The sequence below is a fragment of the Bactrocera oleae genome, chromosome 4, assembly GCF_042242935.1.
Source record: "Bactrocera oleae isolate idBacOlea1 chromosome 4, idBacOlea1, whole genome shotgun sequence".
NCBI lineage: Eukaryota > Metazoa > Arthropoda > Insecta > Diptera > Tephritidae > Bactrocera > Bactrocera oleae.
This window is the reverse complement of record NC_091538.1, coordinates 18,337,871-18,352,040: the sequence shown is the minus strand read 5'-3', so window position 1 is coordinate 18,352,040 and position 14,170 is coordinate 18,337,871. Positions and strand designations below refer to the sequence as shown.

General features: G+C 34.9%; 1 protein-coding gene across 1 annotated transcript in view; it reads right to left on the bottom strand.

Moving 5' to 3' along the window:
• Positions 1-5,361: 5,361 nt before the first annotated feature.
• The window catches only part of so (sine oculis), a 37,894-nt gene continuing 29,085 nt past the window's right edge, over positions 5,362-14,170 (bottom strand). The window contains exon 6 of the mRNA XM_070107983.1: positions 5,362-7,245. Coding sequence (XP_069964084.1) covers positions 6,600-7,245 — 646 coding nt within the window. The 3' untranslated portion in view covers positions 5,362-6,599. The remainder of the gene's footprint in view (positions 7,246-14,170) is intronic.

Sequence of the window (14,170 nt, the reverse complement as noted above, 5' to 3'; positions counted from 1 at the left end):
ATAAAAGTCGTTTAGTTGGGATATAATATGTTATATGTTTTCCGTATTTGTCTCTCTGTTAACTTTACAAAACTTAACGGATATTATATACATATTTGCGAGCAACTAATTAATAACTACATGCCATTGTAAATATTTTGCACCTGTGTGTAGAATATTGAGCAAATAAAATTTATGTTTTTATTGGTTTCTTTTATATAAAAGTATGTCAACATTTCGAAAAAGGATGGTGTTTAATGCAATCCAGTATTATAACAAACATAAGATCACAGAAGGAGAGCGTGTAAAACAACACCAAAAGAAGACGAACTGATTGTTCGCGAATCACGAAACTTAGAATGTGGATTTTTGGGCAGAACGTGAACGCCGTTTTCACTATTAAAAGGCGATTACGAGAAACAGGACTTTTTGGAAGGATTTCCAGGAAGAAGCCGCTGCTCTCTGGTCGTAGTAGGAAAATCGTTTTTAGTTCGTTTTGTTTGTGTTCAGATGGAAAAAATTATGTTCGCTGCCCAAAACGAAAAGAGCTGGACCCTTAGTACACTAGTCCAACACTTAAGCATGGTGGCGGCAATATAATGCTTTGGGGTGCCATGGCATCGGACCTATATTCAAATTTGATGGACAAATGAAACGATCTTATAAAGTATAAAGAAAAAAATTTCGAGGAGCACAAATATATCAAAAATCGATCATATATGTAGGACAACAACCACTGTTAACTAGTGTATAGTAGTTTTGCAGTTATGAGGGGCATCGACTTAAAACGTGAGTTGTTATAGAGAGCATTAAAGTTTTGAAATCTGATGTAAAAAATATATCAAACAGATATAAATAAATATAGTTAACAAAAAAAACTAAAAAACACACTTTTAAAGCTCTTTAAACTAAAAAGTATAAAATAATTTCTTATATAAGCTGAGAGTTATATTTACCGAAAAATACTTGTATTATTGTGAGAAAAATGTGGTATGCTCGATATACGAAAAATATGTTTTTTATTTTATCATTTTTTTGTTTAACTTTATTTATTTTTCATTTTAATTTTCACAGTGCGTGATTGGAATGACTGGGTAACCTCACATACCATATTTGGTTGAAATTGGTCGGATAGTTCTTGAGATATACGGTTCCATCCAAAGGTTGGTGGTGCCACACCCGTTATAAGTTTCAAGTTTCATTAAGATAACATATCTCAATTTATATTCCAGTTATCGCTTGCGCAGAAAAAAGTTACTAATATACAGGTGCAGATTATAAAATAAAAAATTTCTATAAAACCCTTCTCCTTCCTTAAAAAGATCAGTAGGACTTTGAAACTATAAGTAATAAAATTTTTCACAATGTGTCGTGTCTTTTTTCCGTCGCAGATTAATTGGTGAGCTAACGGGAAATTCTCAGATAAGCAGGCGTCTTCAAGGGGAATAAATTCTTAGTAATCAAATATTTAAATTACCCAAAAGTTCTACCAGCCATACAAGAGTGTAGCAAAATCAAAGAAAGCTTGAAACCTGTTGTACAAAAACTCTTTCTAAATGAGTGGCGGAGCAAGAAACCCCACTCATGTATTCATTCATCAGTTCCAAACGTCTGTTCGGTGTTAATTAATCCGCCAACCAAAGTCAAAATATTATGAAATGTGATACAAAATGATGCAAAGTGCAATAGCGAACACAGCTTTCGCGCGGAGGGGGAAGGCGCAAACGATGCGTGCGGCGGCGGTGCTGACACAGGCGGCTGTTTGTCTGCACGTGTCTGGCATTAGGCGGCCGTTGATACATTCGTCAAAATAACCGTACGTTTGTAAAAAGTCTCAAATGGACCAACAGCAACAAATAACACCCTCTAAGCAGTCCCAACGATGCGTGAGATTGAGTGGTTGGCAACGCGACAAAGCGCTGTCAGCCAACCAGCGTGCCGTATTTGGCACATGGGTTAACGGGATAATGATGATGAAAAGGTATACACAATCGACCACTAAGCTCGCAAAATGCGGCAGTGATGAATAATAACCACATAATAACAGTCAACAAAGAGAGACATTATGTCTAAAAATTCCAGCGAGATTTGCACTCCTGATGGGTGTTGCCAAGGACGAAAAATCTTGTGCCTTTGGCTGTATGTATGTATCTATTGTACTGAATTCCCGTTTTAGATAGTGATTTTATTGTTGTTTCTGTGTATTGTTGGCATGAGCCTATAACGAATACGAGCCGTTTCCTAGCAACTTCTTAATGAGATTTTTAACGCCGCTCAGAACATATTGAATATTAAGCGGATGTGTGGGAAATTTGAGTTGTGCATTTTAATATATTATTTCAGTTGATTTAATTATACACTAACTACCCATAAAAATATGCAGTAAGCTATTTTAACGCGTTTGTGCAGATCACCTCGGCCAACACCTGTCTAACACCTACCTATGTACACCTCAAAGGATATAATAATAATTAGTAGATAAATATAGGTATGTATATATGGTCACCGTTTCTTTGTTGCATAATTATGCATATTGATACATCTAGACGTCTGCGAATTTATAAACCTTAATAGTATTTGGGCTACCCATTAGCGTCGGCGATGCGTCTGGCACGTGATGAACATGATGCAGCGGTGTTGATTTGGGATAAGGTAGGTAATTCACTGTATAACAGATACATATTGTAGAAATAAATGATTTTGTTTTCAAAATTCTGAGAAACTTTGCATCCGGTGTTTTTCGAGGTTTGCCTATCAGCTAGTTGTGTAGCAATAACGGATCGGTTAGACGTTAGGAATATCTAAGTTCCGTTTTTTCTCTACAAAATAAATCTTTGTAACTTTCTTCTTTTGCTTCCAGACGTTAGCGAATATAACTATTTTTCCATCTAATAAGAAATGAATCTTAACTTGAAAAAAAAAGTGTAAAATTCCTCATACCACTGAATGTAAAGGTCTCGAACTTAATCGATACTTTTCCAGTGTCGTAAAAATCGAACGAGGATCAGAAGTAGATCCATCTAATTCCTAAAGCGGAGGTATTCGAATCGAACAAAAAAATTAGTTTCTATCTCATTTCATCGCGGAGCTGGCGTGGTTGTTCATACATATCTAACTTAATGTACAAGTATGTAAGTATGTATTTATAGATATACTTGTACATAGTAACCAATTTTAAAGCAGCACAATCTAATTCCCGGTATTTCATAAAACCTGTATACTTTCTTTCTTTATAGGTCATTCATATATCGTTTAATTCATATTTTTCATCACTCTCCAGTTTACTTTTTTTTATTATGTTATTGTTGTTTAAAAATATATTTCGACATCTTTTTGTTTTGGGTTTCCATTTTATTTTTGAAGTTTTATTACATTTTTGTTGTAAAAAATACTCGCACAAATTTTTCAGCCAAAGTCTCCTATTTTAAATACATACAAATGTACGTATGGTATATATTATATTATAAAAATGTTAGTTTAATAGTTAATATATGGAGCCTAGTTTTGACAATTGGGATACAAAGCCATTAGTATATCTGTAGATTAGTAAAACTTTCTTGCCTCAAAATCGACGACCATAATTATTTTTACTACGTCCACAGCAAATCGATTGACGTTAAGTCACGGAACCTCTGAGTCTGATGTACAGTTACCAGTTTTCTTAAAGGCAGAAAAAATATTTTAGATTTGAATTGATGGGGACATTTATTCACCACCAGCCTCCTACGATCTTCTACTTGTGTTTTCGGTAAGCCGATTCTTAAAAATTTTAGAATTGTGCAGAATATTGCAGAAAAGGATTAAAAGTAAAAAATCCTATTTCTTATAATAATTTTGCTAATGAATGAACCAAAGCAACACTTTATTCATCACAAACATTAATTGTTTATTTATAATAAGCCACACACAAAAAAGTATGACAAAAAGACAAAATAAGGCCATAAGTAGGTGTTAAGTGGAAGAAAATCCGCTTAGTGGATAAATTAACATTGATGGAAAATAGTAGGGAGAAAGGGTCAGCCCTTCTACACATGCGAGTATTCATTTTGTATGTTGTATGATTAGACCTCTCACACATTGGCATGCTTCCACACGATTAGTTGGGATTATAGTCGAGAGAGTAGCGTGAATGTTCATTTGAATGAGTGACTCGCGTTGATTTTTTCTGTCACATACATAGTATGTATGTATGTATGTACATACGAGTATAAAAATATGTATGTTTATAATGCTTTCGGATGTATACATAGTTTCACATGTTTTGTTTGTGTTAATATAATAAAAAATCGGTTTGGCTCGCAGGTTATTTGAAATATTACCTTTAGATGTCTATAGTGCCAAAAAAGGTTACTGATTTTTGAGGATTCCACAGACTATATGTCAAATAAAAAATACAATTTTTAATAGAATTACTATTTACCATTATTTATATGCAGATACAAATATTTAAATAAGAAATATTCAGATCTCTGTCGTTATTAATATATCTTTCTGCCGAGTGCACGTTTAGCAATTTAATTGATTATTTAATTTGAATTAATACCCCCTATTACCAAATCGATTTCATTGAATAATATTTTTACACAGGTGACAACCGTTTCCAAAAATATTTTTAATCTAAGCTTAATTTCCTCAGTGTGATACACGTATTGTGGTACTTTTCATCTTCCATTTTAAATTGTCTTGTGTTTTTAATTCGAAAGATCTTTGACCTTTTTGTTTTTAGTAATAAGAGAATTCAAAAAATTAATTGAGAAAATGTATTCAAATTGACTCAGCCTTCCCTATTGTAGCGCTTTTTATACTGCGACCTAGTTTACTACCGTGCATAAAGAATCTTCACTTCAAAAATATTGCTATAGCTACATATAACAGACGATTTTCTTCAGGCGATACCTCTGATTGAAAAGGAAATGAGTTGCAAGGAGTACTCTGAAAATTTTACTACTTGCTGAAATAAAAGTTTTCCGTAATTGAGCTTATATCTGCTGAATTGTTGTCTACTTAATATTGTTATTACTGTGTTCTAATTTTTGAAGAATCGAAGTTTCCATTGAACAAACCATAAAATACCAGGACAACTCATCTTTGGTTTCATATTTTCTTAATATTGTTATTACTGTGTTCTAATTTTTGAAGAATCGAAGTTTCCATTGAACAAACCATAAAATACCAGGACAACTCATCTTTGGTTTCATATTTTCGAACTGGAATTATAAATTTTTCTATAAGTAAGTCTTATATAAATTAGTCTAATATAAATTAATGAATTTTCGTAAAGGCTTGGATGTTAAATATTTGTATCATGTAATATTCAACACTAAATGCATTTTTACATCAATTAAAACCAATTTGCAACTTTTTTATAATTTAAGTTTTTATTATTATATTTCAATTTTTGAATTTTTTATAATTTCATTTTTTGTATATATGGATTTTTTTAATTTTCATGAATTTAGTTTTGAACGTGTTTTTATGTTATCATATAATAACCTTTAAATAATTTAAAATGTTCGATAGTTTAACAAAAACTAAAAGCTACTATGTATGTATGTATGTACAACTAAGAAAATATATGATTTAAATTTGCACATATTTGATTTTATGTTTTTTCTCTTAATATATTTTGAATTGCAGCTATTTACAATATTAATAAAATATTAATTATAATGATATATTACAATTATTTAAATATTTTTAATATTTTTTTGTTTCGCTAATTAAAAGTTATTTTCGATCATTAATGCGGCGATTTTTTACAATTTATATGCTATCGATATATTTTAATTTTCATTTCCGTCTATATTTGCTATACAATAACATAATATATTGAGTAACTATTATTTTATTTTCGTAATATGTATGTATTGCTAAAAAATTGCATGCAATATTATTTTCATTTTGTTTTTCACTATTGGGCAAGTTTGCAGTAGTATGTAGTATGTTAGATTAATAAAATGCTCTACTGATTTTAGTGCGAGTTTAACGCCACTGTTTCTTTCGTTCACTTATCTAAATGACAGGACAGCTGATATTTGTTTACATTTTTGGTGGATTTGCTTACAATTATTCAAAAATTTAATTGTAATTTTGATAAAAAGAAAATTCTTCAATATCTACTAGAAATAACAGTGAAATATTAACTTCTTATTGTTAAAAAAAAATGTTAGAAAAGATATATTTAAAGTCAGAAAAATACTATTTAACAACAAGCGGAATAATACTACCACAATGAAGACCAAACTTTCTTTTTTAAATTTAATTAATATCTAACTACTGCCACGTAATACAATGCAGGATGTGTAGAAAATTTCACTTTAATAGCAGCCGTGTAATTATCATTCCCATCAAAGCCTCATGCTTATAAGTGTTTAAATTTGCGCTATTTAAAAGTTTTCATCTCACTGGTTCGCTCTAAGCACAAACTCGAATAATTTCGTTTAATAATAGAAATTTGTCGATTGTTGCAATTCCTGGCGCATAGCCGCCACTGCTGTTTCTGCCGCCGTTATACCCGCCTCATTGGCCATTGCTGTATGCTCAGTGCATACAGTCGACGTCGCCGTAGCGGCTGCTGCTGCTGCATTGGCCATCCACTCTGCTGACGTTTCCAACTAAAATCATAAATGCTGATATTCACTCATATCGTAGATGGGTATCGAACCCATGACGCTGTGCAGGTGTGGATATGCGACCGATAGTGGTGCCATTTGTCCAGCTGCCGCCGCCGCCGCCGCTGCAGCAGCAGCAGCATTATTGCCATTTTTACTACTCGACGAGGCAGCGGCAGCAGCGGCCGCAGCTGCAACGGCTGCTGTGGTGAGACCACCGCCGGCACCACCCGAACCACCACTGCCGCCCGAGGTGGGTGAGAGTCCTACCAATTGTGTGGCATTCAAGCTATGCGGGTGTTGATGATGTGCCTGTTCCATACTCGCCGCTGCGCTGGCATGGTGTGTTTGTGGTAATTGTGCGGCAACGGCAGCTGCAGCTGCAGCAGCGGCAGCGGCATGGTGATGGTGATGATGATGATGATGGTGATTGTGATTGTTGTGTGTCGTAGTTGGTGATAACTGTTGTGCTTGCTGTTGCTGTGATTGCGTATGCGCGGTGGGGTGTTGTTGATGATGTGGCGATTGATGCTGATGCACTTGCTGTTGCTGGTGATGATGATTGTTATTGGCTACATTATGCGTTTGTTGCAGTAGAGAACCCTCCATCTCGGAATCACTGGACGAATCCAAATGTTGTTTGTCCGATGCGCCGCTGTAATGAATAGAGAGACACGGAGAATTTAAAATTTAATTTAAAAATCTCAATAACATAAGTGTTAAAAGTGTCAGCAGTAATTTAGTTTATTGCATAACCTAAAAAATTAACTTTGACAGTTACATTTCAAAAATTGTTCATATTTTTGTTTTGTTATTTTTGGAGCATGTAAATAGGTTTTCAAGTTCCGTTGACAGAGCGTGCGCTATGAGATCAAATCTCTGTGAAAGAAGAATCTTTAGAAAATAAATTATAGTTTGAAAAACTAAAAAAACACGCTTTAAAGGAATTTTTAAACCTCCTCCTATAAATCCTATTCCCTCTTTTATTGTATTATATTTTAACATAACTGTTATATGGGGAGTGGGCGTGGTTATTATCTGATTTCTCAGCGCATGAAAAAGTTCTAAATGGACTTCCTCTCAGCAAATTTGGTTGAGTTAGCTTTAGCGGTTTGGAAGATATATACATTAAACCATTTTAAGTCGGGGTGACACCCACCTTTAAAGTAATAGAAAGGATAGAACAATGCTTTAATATGCCAAGTCATTAACCGATTCGACCCCGTATTGAAAAAAAGCGGTCGCTTTTGGCAAAGAAAAATATGGTTTATTAATAAATTGTTATCTCTTTGGTCTGACTTCTCATTGAGTAAAAAATTTCAAACTAGCCAGAAATCGATTTGCCTGGCGTTTAAATAGGAGCCGTACAACAAATTTCTTCACACAACGCTTTCAATGAATAATTTCGTCGCTGTTAAAACCAATCAAATTGTTGCCGTTAAACAGAAAATTGCTGATGGCAATGCTTTGATAAAATCCATAGAAATGATATCTAACTTCAACATCCTTGCAACAACAAATAAACGACTTAACCACAACTACGTCGCACGTAGAGCTCCCCTGCATTCGGAATATCCCGTCTAGCATGCCATTAACAACCCATTTATCAGAAATGTATAAATATGTATGTATCAGCATGTATACATACATACGTGTATATGTACATATGTATGTACGTAAAATGAGCATACTGTAGCTGTTGTTGTTGTTTGCTTTATATGTATTCGTCAGTTTGGTTCGTAGTTAATGCTGCCGTTGCTGCTGTTTCTGCTGCTCTTTTCAGGATATCAAATTTCACACTACAATAAGAAGTATACAACAACAACAACAACACTAAACAAACCAACAACGACAGTAAACAGTCTCGGCCTCGCTTCAGCTCCGACTATGGAGACGGCTACGGCTATGGCTACGGTTGAGATGATATTATTGCCTGAACCACTGTGTTGAGTAATGGGACACAACGAGCAAACGCGAAACATTCATTCGTTTATTGCTGTTAAATTTGTTCTTGTTGTTTTTGCAGTTAACGCTACTGTGGAGTACATAATGATAATGCGGTTGACGATGACGATGCCGCCGATGCAGCGAAGAAGATGTGCCATTCTGAAGTAGGTACTCCATACAACTCTACATAGCTATACATACATACATACATACATATGTACATATCTAAATTTGTACGCATTCTCGATAATGTCAGTACTGTTTTTGATTCGCTTCTGATTGCGATTGCTTTCTGTTCTCATACAAGATCAACGACAAGCTGGCTGGCTAATCAACGTGTTGATCATCTGATCATCTGATGATCTGTGATGCGACGACAAAAGGCCCTATAACATAGTTGTCGGCGTAAATAACTAGATCTGGGTCATCAGCCAAAATATCAAGTATATGAACATTTGTATGTACATACATACAGATGTGCGTGTTTTTAATGCACTTGTAAATTGTATGTTTATATATAACAAATACATTTGAAAATTCGGAGTAATCCAAAAGAATGCAATTTGAAAGCTGCAAAACCCCTTGATCTTTTTTGAAAATCTGATTCATCGAGATTCCAAAAAATAATTACAGTGGTGGTGAATAAAGAAGTAATTCAAGGTTGCAAATATAATATGACATTTTTCCTCCAAGTAAAAGATAAATAACATAAAGTTTGCTGGAATCTGCTGACGTTGTTGTTTTAGGAGTTTATGGATAACACAAAAGACGAATATCTGTCCAAGTGAGATACATCGATATTGAATCAACCCCACGACCTAACCTACCTTACGACTGTTCATAGGTTAGGATACACCCATTATAGATATTTTCTAACTTGTGAATAGGCTTTCGATAGAACAATTGATTTTCACTTCAGTCACGACAAATTTCCAGCGATCATTCCTTTATGTCTGACAACATGACAAAGGATGGAGAGCAAGCATTTGGTGTATGAGTAAGTAATTCAAAGCCCAATTTATGCAATTTTTTGTTGTGAGTTGGTGCAGTACACATTTTGTACATAACTTTCGCATATGCATATTTTCATGAATATTTAGACGTGTTGGAAATATTTTCCTCAGATATCTCTATATTGTCGCTTATCACGATCAATCTCATTAACAGCCATTCAAAACTGGGCTTTTTGATGTTTTCGTCCGTACCGGTTTCTTTTGGAGACTGCGTTTATGAGATGTATAGAATGTACCATTTACGAATGCTTGCTTCTCCTGTCGTAGAGCTCAGATGATAAGTAATAATCAAACGCTTTATCATCATTTTTTTATTCAACTCCAGAAGAGGTTTGAAGGTGGCTTACTACAAGAACTGAAAAGTATTTGGTCTGTTTTTCATACTGTGCATTAATACTTTTTGCCATGTAGTCAATGAAAATATAATAATTTCATGGGAATCCCAAAAAAATACTGACCTAAATCGCAGAGGCTGTGTTGACGACTGTTGTGTTTGTGGGTGTTTTGGGCGATTTGCACTGGGTAACAACAATTCAGCGGACATATTTTACTAATTGCCTCAAAAAGAAAACCTTGTCACATAGGACCTTTGTTGGATAAGTACTAGATACATACCAAATAAATAAGGAGTACATCATGAATATTTAAGATTACGAAATCAGCGTTATTCAAAAATAAGAAAGTAACACTTTTATGAGAAAATGTAAAAATTAAAAAGCATACCTACTCCACGAAAGTTTTTATATCTTATCGTTCTACTCTTTGCATTAACATAAAAATACTCGAAACCTCATTTATTTCAAAATACAATAACTATCACATAAACAAAGCGACTTAAATTGGAGTAAAAGCGGACACTGGAAGAAAATTGGAGATTTCGAATACACGCTGCACTTGGACGATCCACAACCGCAAAAGGTAATGCTACATACCATATCTACACACTTATGAATTCAAGTACAGAGGTAATGAAGACATCACCATAACAGGAAAGCAAAAAGTCAAAAGTCTGGCGGAAATGGTCAACTATTTCTGAGTATGGCACGAGGCAGCTAGATTACACAGATGCGTTTCAAATTTAAAATCCCTCAGAGAGTTGGCTGTGAGAGTAAGTCTTGTTGGGGGTGTCACAGCAGCAGTTCACGTACCTGCATACTTACATATGGATGTACATTTAATCGACCCAAACACTTAGCAAAAGGCAGGGGAATACGAGAGCATCCACTTTAGGTGTACAATTGCAATATGCGGGAGAAGCGCTAATCGCATTTTAACGCGAGAGTGTCGAATTTGACTTTTATACGCAGAGGCCAATTTTTGTGTGTATTATTGATATCAACATATGTTTGGTTGGTGGGAGTGGTGGTGATGATATGTTTATATGTGAGGGTGTAAAAATATTTGACAAATGCTGCTGTATGGAATTTCACTTTGGGGAATTGGGACGTTATGTTTATATTACTGGAAGCAGTTAATTGTAATTGTCGTAGCGGACGTTATTGTTGCAGATGATGGTTGTTGATAGATATAAGTGGTTTTTCGGTTAATGTCTGTATTTCTGTGGAATGTGTGAAGATGTAAATACTCTAGAGACAGCAAAAGACAGATAAGCAACAGCTGAGATCTTGGTGTGATTTGAACTGTAGTTATGCATATCTAAATATACTACTGTACTGGAATGATATATTATGCTTGCTATGCTAATATGTTTTTAATGCAAATATTCAATAATTTTGTATATGAAATTTTTAAGTAGCTGAAATTTAATAAGTAAGTTAGTGATCATGAGCTTCTAAACACAAGCTGGATAAAATTAAAACAATTTTTTTTGTAATTTTATAATTTAAGTTATTTGAAGGTCAATTAGTCTAAATGATTTCTCTACTAAATTCGACTTAAGTGTCTTAAAGAAATAATCAGAGAAATGTTAGAAGTGAAATGCTTCAATACACTTCGAGGCAGATTTTAGGATTTTTAATGCATGTCTTGAAGCCCATATTAAGTAAACGTTACAGCGTCAAAGGTTCGGTGGTTAGAATAATCATCAGCTAGTTTTTATCAAAAAACCAAAAAACAAGAAAAAACGTTACCTTCGGCTGCATAGAAGTTACAATACTCTTCACAGGTGCTTTTTTGATAGCAACTCTATATGTATAACTAAATCTGAAAACGTAACTGGATAAGGGTATGCATTCAACCGAAAAGGTATTGCTAGCTATTTCTAGCCACGTTGTTTGATATAAATAGCCCTTAAGCCGAATTACTTTAAGCCGGTTACTTAATAAGGAAAAGGATCTTTTATGATTTTGATCGGTCAGTTTGAATGGCAGCTATATGGTATAGTGGTCTGATCTGAACAATTTATTCGGAGACTATAGCGTTGGGCAATAATACCTGCCAAGTTTCGTGAAGATATCTTGTTCAATAAAAAGTTTTCAAAACAAGGACATGAGTTTGATCAGTCAGTTTGTATGGTAGCTTTATTTTATAGTCTGCAGTTCTGACAAATGAACCACTTCGTGGGGAGAAAAAGACATACATGTGAAGAATGTCAGATCGATATCTCAAAAACTGAGGGACTAGTTCGCGTATATGTATGGTACATAGACAGACGGATATGCCTAAATTGACTCAGCTCGTCGCGCTTTGGTGCGAAGCAATAATGTCAAAAATGTTTACTATTCTATAGGACTAATGTATGGAATGACCACTATATGGCGGAATTAGAATATGAATGCACTGTCCGACTAAGTAGACAAAGGCTGCATTCGAGATCCGCTTACTAAGAGTGCTCTATTATTTTTATGTAACCCACCTTTTCAGCCTTCAGGATAAAGACCTAATCACACACACATTACACAACTCAAAACATGTATGTAAATATATGTAGATACATTACGATAATATGATGCTATATGTTCACTCATAAATAAATTTTAACCACCATCCAATTTTTTTTTAATTAAACAAAAATAATTTATTTGCAACAAATTTTGCTGCTAGCTAGGTAATTTAATATTTCAACAGGACCACCCACACTTGTCCCCCATAAATTTGCGAAGGTAAATTCGCTTACATACAAATATGTATATGCATCCATACATATATATGTATGTAAAAACTTAAATGTAAATTAAAACGCGTCGCGTCTCCACCACCACTTGACACTCGGCGTACGCGTCATTGCAGTCGTCATTGCTTACTTACATATTTCTCCCCCGCAACACTGACGCCACACAGCGCGCCGTCAAACATTACGCTGGCGTTCGTGAGGAAAGCGTCCATGCCACAAATTACCGACCAATTCTGTTTATTGTTGCTTTGCTTTATCGAGTTTTATTATACTCTCGCAACCTGTTGCTACAGAGTATAATAGTTTTGTTCACCTAACGGTTGTTTGTATCACCTAAAACTAATCGAGTTAGATATAAGGTTATATATATATAAATGATCAGGATGAAGAGACGAGTTGAAATCCGGGTGACTGTCTGTCCGTCCGTCCGTCCGTGCAAGCTCTAACTTGAGTAAAAATTGAGATATCTTTATGAAACTTGGTAGACATGTTTCTTGGTACCGTGAGACGGTTGGTATTGCAGATGGGCGTAATCGGACCACTGCCACGCCCACAAAACGCCATTAATCAAAAACAAATAACTTGCCATAACTAAGCTCCGCAATAAGATACAAGACTGTTATTTGGTACACAGGATCACATTACGGAGGGGCATCTGCAGTTAAAACTTTTTTTTAAAGTGGGCGTGGTCCCGCCTCTAATAGGTTTAATGTGCATATCTCCTAAGCCGCTAGTGCTATAATAACTAAATTCACTAGAAGCAAATGTTTTTAGCACTTCTATTGACGGTGTGAAAATAGTTGAAATCGGGTGGCAACTCCGCCCACTCCCAATATAACGGTACTGTTAAAAACTACTAAAAGCGCGATAAATCAAGCACTAAACACGCCAGAGACATTAAATTTTATCTCTGAGATGGTATAAATTGGCCTTATAGGAACCGCGTTCAAAATTAGTCAGTGGGCGTGGCACAGCCCACTTTTAGGTGAAAACCCATATCTTGAGATCTGCTTAACCGATTTCAACCAAATTCGGTGCATAAAGTTCTTTTCATGTTTCTATGTCATAGTGCGAAAATGGGCGAAATCGGACTACAATCACGCTTACTTCCCATGTAACACCATTTTCAATGCCATCTGATTCTTTCACTTTCCACTATGCAAATCAGGTAACAATGATTATATCGGGGTAAAACTTTGCGTGAATAATACAATTAAAGTATGCCACCCTGCGGCCAAAAATTGTCTAAATCGAACCAAAACTGTTCAAACCCCTAAGTACTAAATATGTGGACCCCAGTGCCTATAGTTGACCTTCTACCGAAAATATCAGTCAATCCACAAAGAAATCTCAAACGAGTATACCATTTGACTTTGCGAGAGTATAAAATGTTCGGATACATCCGAACTTAGCCCTTCCTTACTTGTTTTTCTTTGTTTCATTTATTTTGTAGCTTGCGAATTTTAATTGTTTATTGTTCTTTCTGCTTCATTTCGTTTGAATGCCACCAATGGCGCAGCGAGTACCAACAATCACAGCAAGTGAGA